General features: G+C 34.0%; 1 protein-coding gene across 2 annotated transcripts in view; it reads left to right on the top strand.

Annotated features, from left to right (window-relative positions):
- The window catches only part of gpc6a (glypican 6a), a 253,197-nt gene extending 242,974 nt beyond the window's left edge, over nucleotides 1-10,223 (top strand). For both annotated transcript variants that reach the window (XM_052127091.1, XM_052127090.1), the window contains one exon: nucleotides 3,651-10,223. In XM_052127091.1, the coding sequence (XP_051983051.1) occupies nucleotides 3,651-3,847 (197 nt within the window). In that variant the 3' untranslated portion in view covers nucleotides 3,848-10,223. The remainder of the gene's footprint in view (nucleotides 1-3,650) is intronic.
- Nucleotides 10,224-12,850: the final 2,627 nt, after the last annotated feature.

Raw genomic sequence — 12,850 nt, 5'->3', positions numbered from 1 at the left:
ATTTTTTTAACTAATTAATTGCACATATTTCTGTAGTTAATTGTGATTAATCACAATTAAATTATGGTACATGATACATTACAACAATCATAAAAAAATCATCATAAATATATTAGATATAATATAATATATATATCATATTTCTGTTTATTTATTTTTTGCAGATAGAGTTAGTAAGACAGAATTTTACAGGTATTAATCTTTGATACAAGGATACATACACGTGCCATAAAATCAATGGACGTGGCATTTTCCAGCGGACTATGTTTAATAATAAGATCAAATGGGCAGATTCAGTTCATATCGAACTTTATTGGCAAGAGAAACTTAAGTGAACTGTACATTGACAATGTGTTATTAGACACTATATATACAGATATAAAACATATTGAATGCTGAATTTTATTTTGCTGAAGTTTAAAATCTCAAAATTATTATTTTCTCTGGCTGTTGTTCAGTCTAGTACCTGTCTACAGTACCTGTCTACAGTACCTGTCTGCAGCTCGCTGAATGGACACATCCTTCAGTCTCTATCACATGCACACGCAGGGTCTCTCTTTCACGGTTCCGCTTTTGAAACTGGTTCAGACGACAGTAGATGCACATTTACAGCAGCTTGCCCGTATCTCTTGCATGCCTGGTTCAAGCGAAGTCTTTATTCTCCGTACAGTCAATCCACTCCGTAAGTTAAAGATGGATCGAAGTGAGATAGTGTAGTCTTCGCCCATTATACACTGGAACAAAATACGTTTTTGATTAGTCTTTTTTTGCTTGTTTTTCCAAAATAATATCTAAAACTCCTTTAAAACAACGTACATTTACTTTAGATCTATAATGCAGAATATATATTTTTTAAGTTCAATAAATGCATGATGTTTCCAAAGTCAATGAGTAATCGTGTTAAATAATCGTGATCTCAATAGGCACTTTTAGGCACAAAATGTTGCATAGTGAGGATGTCTTCAAAAATAATGACATAAATAGTTTTCATTGATCAATTAATGTCATACAAAGTCCAGTAAACATAAAAAGCTACATGAATATTCAGTGTGACCACCTTTGCCTTTAAAACAGCCCATATTCTCCAAGATACACCTGCACACAGTTTCTCTTGGTTGTTGGCAGATAGGATGTCCCAAGCTTCTTGGAGAATTCACCACAGTTCTTCTATCTATTTCGGCTGTCTCAATTGCTTCTGTCTCTTTATGTGATCTCAGACTGACTCGATCAGTGGGGGGCTCTGTGGGGGCCATGACATCTGTTGGAGGGCTCCCTGTTCTTCTATCCCAATCTATTCTATTTACAAAAGTAATGTTTGGGAGTCCTTTTGGGAGTCCTTTCCTATTGACACACTAAAGCTGAGGATAGAAATAACCATCTTAAGACATATGCTTTTGTGAAACATCTTATGTGCCTTTTGCAGAGTACTGTGTATATATGTATATATCTACATGCTTGAGTGTGTACCTTTTTAGCAATGTTGAAAAGTCAACAAGTTCACCTCTGTGAGTGCATAGGTACATTTGCATATCAGACAACACAACACGCTGTTTGTAATAGACATTTGATTTAAGGTTGACCTACTTAAACTGGTTTTTACTTAAAATAATTCTGCGCAGATGAAAATAGGTTCAATTGCACAGTTCAAAACAAGCCCAAACTCATATCAGCATTTACACCTTTATCTAATGCATAATATTTCGGGCATTTTTCTTGCCCGTAAGGAGGCCAGCGTGTCTCTCATACAGCTCCATTAATCATAGAGTGACGTCAAAAAAGCATCACACACCATCTAAACCCTCTGTCAGTGTCAGGGAAACAAGATCTCATGCCTGTTAATATGAGAGTGGGGAATTTCGGTCGCAACTGACACCAACAGAAAACTGAATTATGATAATGGAGGGTCGTGTCCGAAATGAAGGTGCAGTAGTTGGTCCAGGAATACACTTGTCCTCGGGTGACATTCATGTTTGTGGGGATTTGAGTTGGTCGTTGTACAGTAACACTATTTGTGAGACTCAGTAATGAACCAATTAATACAAATCTAATAAATAAGCAATTATGAAATTGATATAAATATTACATATACAATTCTTATTATTTGAACTAGTTGATACTTTTTTGGAAAATGTATTTTTTATCTAGAAGACACTTCTGCATGCCATTTCGTACTAATTAATACGACTTGTCGTAAGACCAAGTTGGATGATCCACGTTTGAAGAAAACGTTTTTTAATATCTGATATATGTACATCTGTGACTATGCATTAAATTAATTGGATATAAATACAAGTTTCTACTTTGCTATGTCAATTGTCAGCAATTGACAATTACTGACTTACCAATGTCATTTCCGTAAACACTTGGCACACAAATTACATTTTACATTTACATTTAGCAGACGCTTTTATCCAAAAGCGACTTACAGTGCACTTATTACAGGATCAATCCCCCCAGAGCAACCTGGAGGTAAGGACACAATGGTGGTGGCTGTGGGGATCGAACCAGTGACCTTCTGATTACCAGCTCAGCACTTTAGCCCACTACGCCACCACCACTCCACTTCACTTACAATCACTTCTATGTCCTAGTGTGACTATTAAACCACAAAGGCTGTGATTTAATGAGATAAATATATAGTTTGCATGTGCTGCACACAGTACCGCCGCTCTCAATAAGCAGACTACGCAGTCTGCGTAGGGCACCAACTCCATAGGGGGGCACCATCTTATCCTAGGAGGACACCAGAAAGTCCACCGGCTGCCCGTACTCACACGTTATATGTTATTCAAGGACCCGAAAGCAGTTAAGGAACTCTGGAACTCTGCATAGGGCATCAATTTGGCCAGCGGCGGCCCTGGCTGCACGCTTCAAAGTGAATGTGTGGAGCCAGTGTCTCGTACCTTTTAGAGCTCCTTGGCTCATACACGGAAAACACCATCATGATTATCGTGCACTCTTTTTGCAGCAGATGACAGCGAGCAGAGCGCTAATTCACTTTATAGCGTGCAGCACATACAGACTACATATTTATTTCATTGATTTGCAGCCTTATGCGATAAGTGATTCACGTATCGACCTGCTTTTCTGAAAGTGATAAGCTACAATAAAAAAAACGGAAACAGAAAGAGCTTCAAAATAAAAGCTCAATTTAAGTGTAAAAAATTTACAGAAATAGATCACTACTGTATATTTATGAAATATTCACTGTAATACTACTATATTTGACAAAAAATATTGATTGTGTTGTGAGATTCTGTAAAAAACACTTTATTTGATTAAAAAAAAATACAATGTTATTTTGAAAATCATTTGTTCTATTTTCATTTGATTCAAGTTTTAATAAAAAATTTATTTAGACACCATTTTGATGATAAAGTTGAAAAACAGTTGATATGGAATTCAGAAAAAACAAAACAAAGACAGGTATCGGTGAGTACGGAAAAGGAAGTAGTTCGGTAGTTCCTAATTATTTATTTAAGTATTTTTTTTGTTATGTATTTATTGAAAATGTCTGTCTTGTATCATATCCATCATCATTTTATCATCCAGTAAATCTGCATTATTCAACTGCAGTAAAAATTGGAATTGACGATCACTTGCATGTTGTTTCTGAAGATTTCTCCTCTCTGCATGTTTCTTTACATCAGGTGATGAGGAGAGCGGTTCGGGCAGTGGAAGTGGCTTTACGACAGAGCCTGAAGTGGTGCACACAGAACCTCCGATGGTGGAAGCTGACATAAGCGACCCACAACCAGCAGCGAACACAGCCCATCAGCAAAGCCCATCGTTGCCGTTACTATTTGCTGTAATCACGCTCACGACGCTGTTGTTGCAATGGAGATAATGGCAGGAGGGGGCAAACCGCCACAAGGACATTTAAGACAAATGCAGCGTCGTTCACAATGCACTGTTAGCCTTTCCTTAACAGAGCTGGACGTTTTCCAAAAAAAGGAGAAAAAGCCCTTGTAAAAAAAAGAAAAGGAGAACAAGCTAGCTAGATATAAGGAGTGAGAGAGAGAGAGAAAGAGAGAGAGAGAGTTTAGTAAAGAAGTGAACGCAAACTTTTGCATCCTGCTTGTTCCAAAGAATGCTTGGTGCAATCACAAAGCAGCTTCTCTTTTGGAAATTAAAGCTAAAGTATGTTATTTTTACAATGGTACAATTCTTATCGTATCCCAGTTTAAAGGAATATTCCGGATTTAGTTCAATCGACAGCATTTGTGGCATAATGTTGACAGATATCACAAAAATCATTTGCAAAACGGCCCTTCTTTTCTTTCATTTTTTTTAATCTGGGTTACAGTGAGGCATTTATAATGGAAGTCAATGGGGTAAATCTGTAAATGTTAAAATACTCACTGTTTTAGAAGTATACAAGCCACAAGACAAAAACAATATGTGTTAAAATCTCATACTAAACATTACTGTGTAGTTATATCCGATTTTACAACTGTTTTGCCATGATGACGTAACGTCGAAAACCCTAAAACGACACTTATAACAACTTTACAGCTCAAATAATACACAAGATTTACCAGACAAATTAATGTAAGTGCTTTTATAAATAAAGTTTCACATTTCTGCCTTTAAGCCCTCCAAAAATTGGCCTCATCCACTTCCATTGTAGGTGCCACACTGCAACCTAAATTTGAGCTTTTTTAATGAAAAGGAGGGACGGATACATTTTCGACATGTCAAATAAAAGTAAGCCGTTTGTAGGTTAATTTCCACAAAACGTGCAACACTATAAAAATATTGCTCTGTTTGTTTGAGCATACCGACCTGCCTGACGCAGCAACATTGGTTCAGCCAATGGCATGAGATGGGGCGGGACTATCTTTTTAGCCAACCAATGGGAAACAGTCATTATTTTTGCAATTCCGTTTGGTGACACTATTGGCACAGAAACGACACACATCAGTTTTAAAAGACAAACAAAGTTTCAGGATGAAAGGTGGTTTCCGTGGGAACGGGACCACTTTCATCATGGTCGTTTCGGAAAAGAATGGGAATATGAAAATATATATTTTTGTTTTTTCTTTTATTCTGTATAAAATTAGAGAAACACAATGATCTCTGGTGGGCTTTTCTTTTCTTTTTTTTTTCTTTCCACGCCTGAATTCATCTTATAATAAAAAACAAAACAAAAAACAGAAGTAAACAAAAACACAAATCAAACTTGTTTATGCACCACTGTGAGAATGCATGGGAAGGCCATTAGTAAATGATTTAACTGTGATTTTCACTCAATTTTAATGCACCGTTTCTTTCAATCTTGTTTTTTTGTGTTAAAAAGGTGACTTTTTATGTTAATTAAAACCGATAGTAATTTGAATTTCTTTTATAGGACTGAGAGCTTGAAGCGAGTCTGATAGAAAGTCCCTGAGGGTTACTCCGACATGATTCAAATTAAATGATCCTTATCTTAATATAAAGATTTTAGTTATCAAATGTTTTCTTACAGAGACAGAAAAATTATTTATATTTCTAATATAATATTATATTTTGGCTTTACCAGTTAGCAACTTTTATTCAAAAATGCTTATATATAATAAAATAGCTCTTGCAGAGAATGATGCTTTGGGCCTTTTCATTACAAGCATTCATTTTATTTTTGAAATATATATTATTTTTATTTTAAATTGCAATTTTAAGGCTGGCTTCACAGGTACTCGCGTTTAAAAAATTGCACCTGATAAGTTTGAAATTATTCAAAAATATATTGAGGAAAAGTTTGTTACATGTTATTTCCCTTAAGAATGAAACAATTCCCTTAAAGGAATATTTCACTCAAATTCTAAACCCTAAAATTGTCTCATTATTCACTCATCCTGATGCCATCCCAGACGTGTATGACTGTTTTCAGCAGAATGTAAATGAAGATTGTTAGAAGATGATAGAGCTCTGTCAGGTCCTATAATGGAAGCACATGTGTGCCAGCAATTTGACGGTCAAATGTCTCATTTAGTCAGCATAAAAGTAATCAACACGACTCCAGTCGATCAATGAATGTCTTCTGTAGCAAATCAATATGTCTGTGTAAAAAAATAAAAAGACAATTACAAACGTTTGTAACTTTTAAAAAGCGCTACCTGACCGCAATTGACGAGAAGCGTGAAGCGGGCCAGCGAGTTCACGCGAGAGTTCAAAAGCGACGCTTATTTACGACAGAAGAACGAACGTCACGTCAGAGTTCGTCCATTTTCAACAGCCCAACCGCATCAGATCCCTGGACGGAAGCGCCGATTTAAAGTTAAAATAGCAAAAATAGAACTAAATTTAGTTGAAAGTGTCTTTACTCTTATTTATGCATTTTTGTATTGTACTCAATTATCTATTTACAACCCTTTATTTGCATATCAACATTTCTTTTTAATTATCTCACCGTTGGCTTTTTTCTGGTTGACTTTCACAATTACACATTTATATTGTGAATCAATGGGCTTCATTCATGAACACGTGCAGAAAGAATTTCTGTGATTTTATATATATATATAATTCTTTAGTGAAATTGACTTATTTTGGAGTTATAGTTTATTTTTTGTCAAAAAAAAAAACATTCTTATGAAAACTGTCGCATTTAATTGCACTGCAAAAATAATTCTTAATCCGTATTTTTGTCTTTTTTCTAGAAAACAAATTAAATATATATATATATATATATATACACACACACAACTTCAAAGAAAATATTCTTTAAAAGTTACATTTTTCAGAGAAATCATGTTTTCAAAAAATCTTAGAATATCTTGATTATACGTTTACATTTCTTAGCACATTGGTAAAAAAAATGTTTTAAGCATGTTTTTGATTTTCTTCATGTTTAAAGAGTTTTGTTTTGGTTTATGTTTGGACATAATTAAGAAATTATTTGTTGCCATGTGAATGCAAAAATAAACATACGAATGGTTTTATGAACGATGCACAGAAATTTGTTTTGCTAGTATTGTATGAATGACGGCCAATGATTGTGGGAGCTGTAATGGATGTTATAAGGTCACTCTCTTGGTTGTACTGACACATTTGTGTCTGTAGTTTTAATTGTTGCTAATCCAGTGAATTTCAGATCAAATTTGTACAGTGCACAAACGAATGGAATTGCCAATTTAATGGCCCTGACTTCCCGTTATGAATGTGGGCATGTTTGAATATTGTTTTAAAAAAACCTCTCCAAACAACTCTTCGTTTATACGAAGGACGCCATGCATTCACCAGAGCCTGTGTGCTTTACATTGAAACCTGCTTGCTTAAAAACTCGTTTCATCATTCAAGTGCGTCAACGCTAAAATCCTCTGTTTTCTGTTCATGGTAAACTTTGAAGGCGGAAAGCTTCAGTGATGTGAAAACACTATATAGACACATATATAGCTTTGTAAATGAAATGTGGAATCTGGCAGAGGTTTAAAAAGCACCTCAGAGTTTTTGGAAATAAGTAATCCAGTAAGCCAATAGAGGACAAGGTTGAACGTACTTCTAAATGTGTCTTGAAGTCAACATGAAATCAAAATCTATTGTAATGATTTTCTTAATATACATTATTAGGATTCATCAGTGCACAAAACAAAAAAGAAGTCCTCCGCAAACAACCGCAAACTCACATTCAGGTGACATTCAACCCACTTTTCACAATCCAGTTCCTACTTGATAAAATCAAGTATTGTTTCTCACTAATCATTGGTAGTGCTTTACAATAAGGTTTTAATCATTACTATTAGTTAACTACAGTAGTTAACAATGAGAAATGCTTTTTTAACACTTTCAGAGGCAAGAAAAAGTATGTGAACCCTTTGGAATAAGCTGGTCTTCTGCATTGATTGGTCATACAATGTGATCTCATCTTCATCAAAGTCACAAGTATAGACAAACACAATGTGTTTAAGATAACAACACACACAAACAATTATAATCGTTCATATCTTTACAGAACAAATCACATTAAACATTCGCAGTGCCATGGAAAAAGTAAGTGAACCCTTGGATTTAATAACTGGTCGATCCTCCTTTGGCAGCAATAACCTCAATCAAGCATTTCCGGTAGAGGCGGACCAGACCTGCAAAACGTTCAGAAGGACTTTTGGACCATTTCATCTTACAAAACTGTTTTAAGCTAAGTCATATTCTTAGGATGTGTGGTGTGAACAGCTCTCTTAAGATCTGGGCTCTGACTGGGTCACTCCAATTGGTGGATTTTCTTTTTTTTTAAGCCATTTTGTAGTGGATATACTTTGATGTTTAGGGTCATTGTCACAGCCACCCTGACATTATCCTGTAGTATATCTTAATAAACTTGGGATAGTTTCATCAATCCACAAAACATTTTCCCAGTAGCATTGTGGAGCATCAAAGTGGTCTTTGCAAACTTCAGCAAACTTGTTGGAAAGCTGCAAATTCATTCATGATGTCCTGCCATGAACACCATGCCTGTTTGATGTTTTCTGTAAAGTAGATTCATGAACAGAGTTGTTAACCAGTTCCAGTGATTCCTTCAAGTCTTTATCTGTCACTCTAGGTTTACTTTTTACCTCACTGAGCATTCTGTGGTGTGCCCTTTGAGTCAACGTCTAGTTGACGGCCACTTCTAGGGAGAGTACCCATAGTAATAAATCATCTCCATTTATAGACAATTTGTCTAAATGTGAACAGACGAATATCTATGATCTTTGAGATAACTTTGAAATCCTTTCCAGCTTCATAAAAAGCAACAATTCTTGATCGTAGGTCTTCTGAGATCTCTTTTAGCTAGGCATGGTCCACGTCAGCAGATACTTCTTGTGGATAGCAAACTGAAAATATTTGAGTGCTTTTTATAAGTCAAATTATCTCTAACCCACACCTACAATCTCATTTCATTAATTGGATGCCATGTTTGACAACTCATGGCTTTAATTAGCATTAACATTTTCCGCAGCACTGTGAATGTTTAATAGGGTGTGTTCAATAAAGACATGTAAGATTATAATTGTTTATATGTTTTGTTATCTTAAGCACATTGTGTTTGTCTATACTTGTGACTTTGATGAAGATGAGATCACATTTTATGACCAATTAATGCAGAAGACCAGCTAATTTCAAAGGGTTCACATACTTTTTCTTTCCAGTGTATTAATCTTAGTCAAAAGTCATTTCAAACCAAACTTTGGTTAGAAAAATCATCATAATTCAACATACAGTATATTGTCTTAAAATTGGTATTATCTTACAAAATTTTGCTTCTCGGATAAATCTATTTGCGAATAGATTGCGAAATTTTTAATTCAATACAAATTATCTGAAGAAAAAAAAAATATATATATATATATAGTCGAGCTTTTGCTTCTGAAAATGGGTTGTGAATGTAATTTCATGTTGACGCTAAGTTAGAAAGAAAGCTAAGGAAATATAGATGGAAAGATTTACAAGAACAGAGAATTCCAGAGTGCTCTTTGAATGACATGCCAACTTTACTTAAAAAAAAAAAAGAAGACGACGAAAGTGAGGAACCCTCAAAAGTAGTCGAGGGTCCCAAAAGGGCTGGTCGTAATATAGGGCCATGTTAATTTTTCTTTCTTTCTATTTTTCTCTTTTTTCCCCTCCTTTATTGTGCTTTCCTGTCAGAATTCAAAGATATGGTGTTATTGAAAAGAGCATGTCATGTAAAACTTAATAGCTTGCGTGTTTCTATTTGTGGTCTGAATGTATGGCTTTCTCTTTTGTGCGAGGATGATAGCGTTTCAAAATGTATCACCGATATTATTGGAGGATGTAAAAACTAAGATACAGTATGTCCATCCATCAAATGGACATTTTTATTTTATTTTCATTTTATATTTCATAGAAACTGAACGATAAAAAAAGTTTCTACTTATATAATTTTTCTTTCCACATTGCACTTTGAAACTGAGTTCCACATTTAGATTGTTTATCGCTATGAGTGACAAAAAAAAAAGAAGAAAAAAAAGTTTACATGTAAACAAGTGCAAGCCATGTTAAATACATGCTTGGAACACTTTGATGAGATTGTGGTTTGGAAGTGAAGTTGTTTCTACTGAAGCACGCTGCTTTGAGCTCCTATAGGTGAAGTTTTAATACAACGTTTATGTCATGCAAGCAGACATGCCTTACAGTTTTTCCTTTTTTTTTTTTTAAGAAAAGTACTGAATGGATTGCATATTTGGATTTTGTTACTCTCTCTTATATACAGACAAGTAATGAAGGGGTGCAAATAAACATTTTATATGAAATATGTGTTATTTGTCATTTTGTATGCATACAATCTTAGGTAACACTTTTATAATAAGTTTGTATACAATAGCATTAGCATGTAGCATTATGTCCAAAACAAGTGCTTTGAAATTTGCAGGCAAATCAGAAGTGTTCCGATTTGATAATTTATTTATACAAATGTATACGGTACATATTATTGTAATCAGCAAAAACATCAAACTGATCATAAAGCCATGTGTCATATGCTGTTGGAAAGTTCTCAAATAGTAGAACACAACTAGCACATTTGTTTTACTCACAGATGCATGCCGCGTTTATGTTTATAACTTTATGAAACATAAACAGAACAAATAATATCACATACCATTACTTAGATGAGGTGATTTTCTTTAAAATGAGCCCACACATTAAGTAATCAGATGCAGAGATCATTAAATAAAACACATGAAGCACAATGTGCACACGTCATCTGACTATCTGGCATCTTGCTATCTGGCTACAAACATGTTCTTGATCTGATGATGTCATCGTAAATGCTGTGGCGTCATAGAACAGTAAACCAATTATATTGGGTTCAGATTGTTCCAACCAATGGTGATAGTCCTCCATATTTGGGCAGAGAGTCATGTGATCAATCACTCTAATTGCATATGGCCACTAGGAGTTGGCGCCAAGTTCATGACACAGACTTAATGATGACTCAAATGGCACAGAATGAAACTACCGGTAATTGAAAAGCATCTCTCTATGCTATGCAAACCTTTAGTCATTGTTGTGTTTGCATGTGTGTAATTAGTTCTTATGTACAATTATTATGTTTACTTTGGAGAGACTTTTGGACACTCTGAGATGTTTTTGGTCACTAGTATAAATTATTTTTGTTATACTATAACTTTTGATTGCTTTGTCATATCAACACAAAATTTTAATGAGTTACAGTTGACATGATTGGGAACAAAACAAAAACAGTTTTTCTGAGCCACCTTATTTACACCTTCAGAAATCAGAAAATTAAGAAAAAAAGTTACTTTTTGGTTCAAATGTTTTCTTAGGTTGAGAGTCTCAGAATTTATCATAATATGTACCAATAACATTTTTAAAATGTTTTCTTTAAAATTATATCAAACACTTAAAACTTTTTTGTTTGTCAAGTTATAAGTCTTTAATTTTGGGTATGCTGCTGAAGCAGGAAATCGTTAAAAGCACCCACAGAGCTTAAAGGGTTAACACATTATGAACAAACATGAACTGACTAGTATATTTACAAATTAACATTATGATTTAATAATATCTTGGGTATTATGATCTAATAACGTACAAAACATTTTACAGCTTTAAATAATGTTTATGTATAGAGCCTTATTGTATAGTGTTACTTTACCTTCATCACAAAGTTATGCAATTAGGGTAATCGGAAATAAATATACAAAATACATAAATTAATCCACATTTCAGCTGTGGTTGTTCCACTTATTTTATTCAACCAAGTCAATCAAGAACAGTTATTTTACAACCATACGTAATTTCTCAAGCATTCATTTTTGATTCATTATATTATGAATGAAACTGAATCAAAAGCTGATCCCATTCTATTTGATACAAAGAGAAAAATCAGTCAAAGGATTAAGGAATAATTACACATATTTAGGGTTTGAGGATGTTTGATGAGAGAGTTCTGAATGAAACTAAAAAAGCTTAAAAATAATAATAATAATAACTTGTGCATTATCCCTTGTTTTACTATAGTTTAATAGTACAACAATATCATGTATGAGATGATTTCAATAGAGGTGGCCTAAAACATGAACCCAGGGACCTCATTCATGTTGTTTCTCACTTTGGATGTAAAGTTGAAGTATTTTGAAACCTTCAAGCCAAATAGCCTGCAGCAAAACGTCAAATATGTCATTAGTGATATATGTGTGTGATTTCACAATGATTGTCTTTGTCTATAAAATGATATTTCTTTCCCTTTTGCACAGTCCTTGGTAAATTCAATACTTCTACACTAATATTTGAGATGACTAATTTGCAGTAAGAACAACTAAAGCTCAGAATACTTCCCAGCAGTTGGTAAATGTAATCTGAGCTCCGCAATACATTAGTAAGGATGTGTTTTCTACTTCCACTGAAAGTATTATTTTATGTGAGAGTTTTGGGTTGAGGGATAGATAATATTTTTGGTATGGAAGCTGTTTTAAAATGCATATTCTTGTTTTTAAGTGATGTTGGTACAAGCATACTTTTATGCTTTGAAAGCTGCCTGGGTACAGGTCATATTTCACCCTACAATAAATATAAAGAAAATATTAATATATATCGTTTACATGGGACATAATGGGGCATAAATGGGGCACGTGTTTAAGACTGTCATGATGATTAGATAAATTCCCCCCTCCTTCTTATAAATTTTATTTGAACATTTAAATTGTATATAGTGGTAGTTTTTGCTGTCATATATATTGTGTGTATATATATATATATATGTATGTGTGTATATATATATATGTATGTGTACAGTAATGGGAAATATTAATGTGAACTCGGACACATTGCAATAATTAATATTTATGAGCAAACTGTGCTATATTGTCATGAAAATCATTTCACAATGCAAACATTTTGACTATTTTAAATTTTCTTT

Source organism: Xyrauchen texanus, chromosome 5 (genome assembly GCF_025860055.1).
Source record: "Xyrauchen texanus isolate HMW12.3.18 chromosome 5, RBS_HiC_50CHRs, whole genome shotgun sequence".
Classification (NCBI taxonomy): Eukaryota; Metazoa; Chordata; class Actinopteri; order Cypriniformes; family Catostomidae; genus Xyrauchen; species Xyrauchen texanus.
The sequence above is the reverse complement of the archived record's forward strand: the minus strand, read 5'-3'. Positions and strand labels throughout refer to the sequence as shown.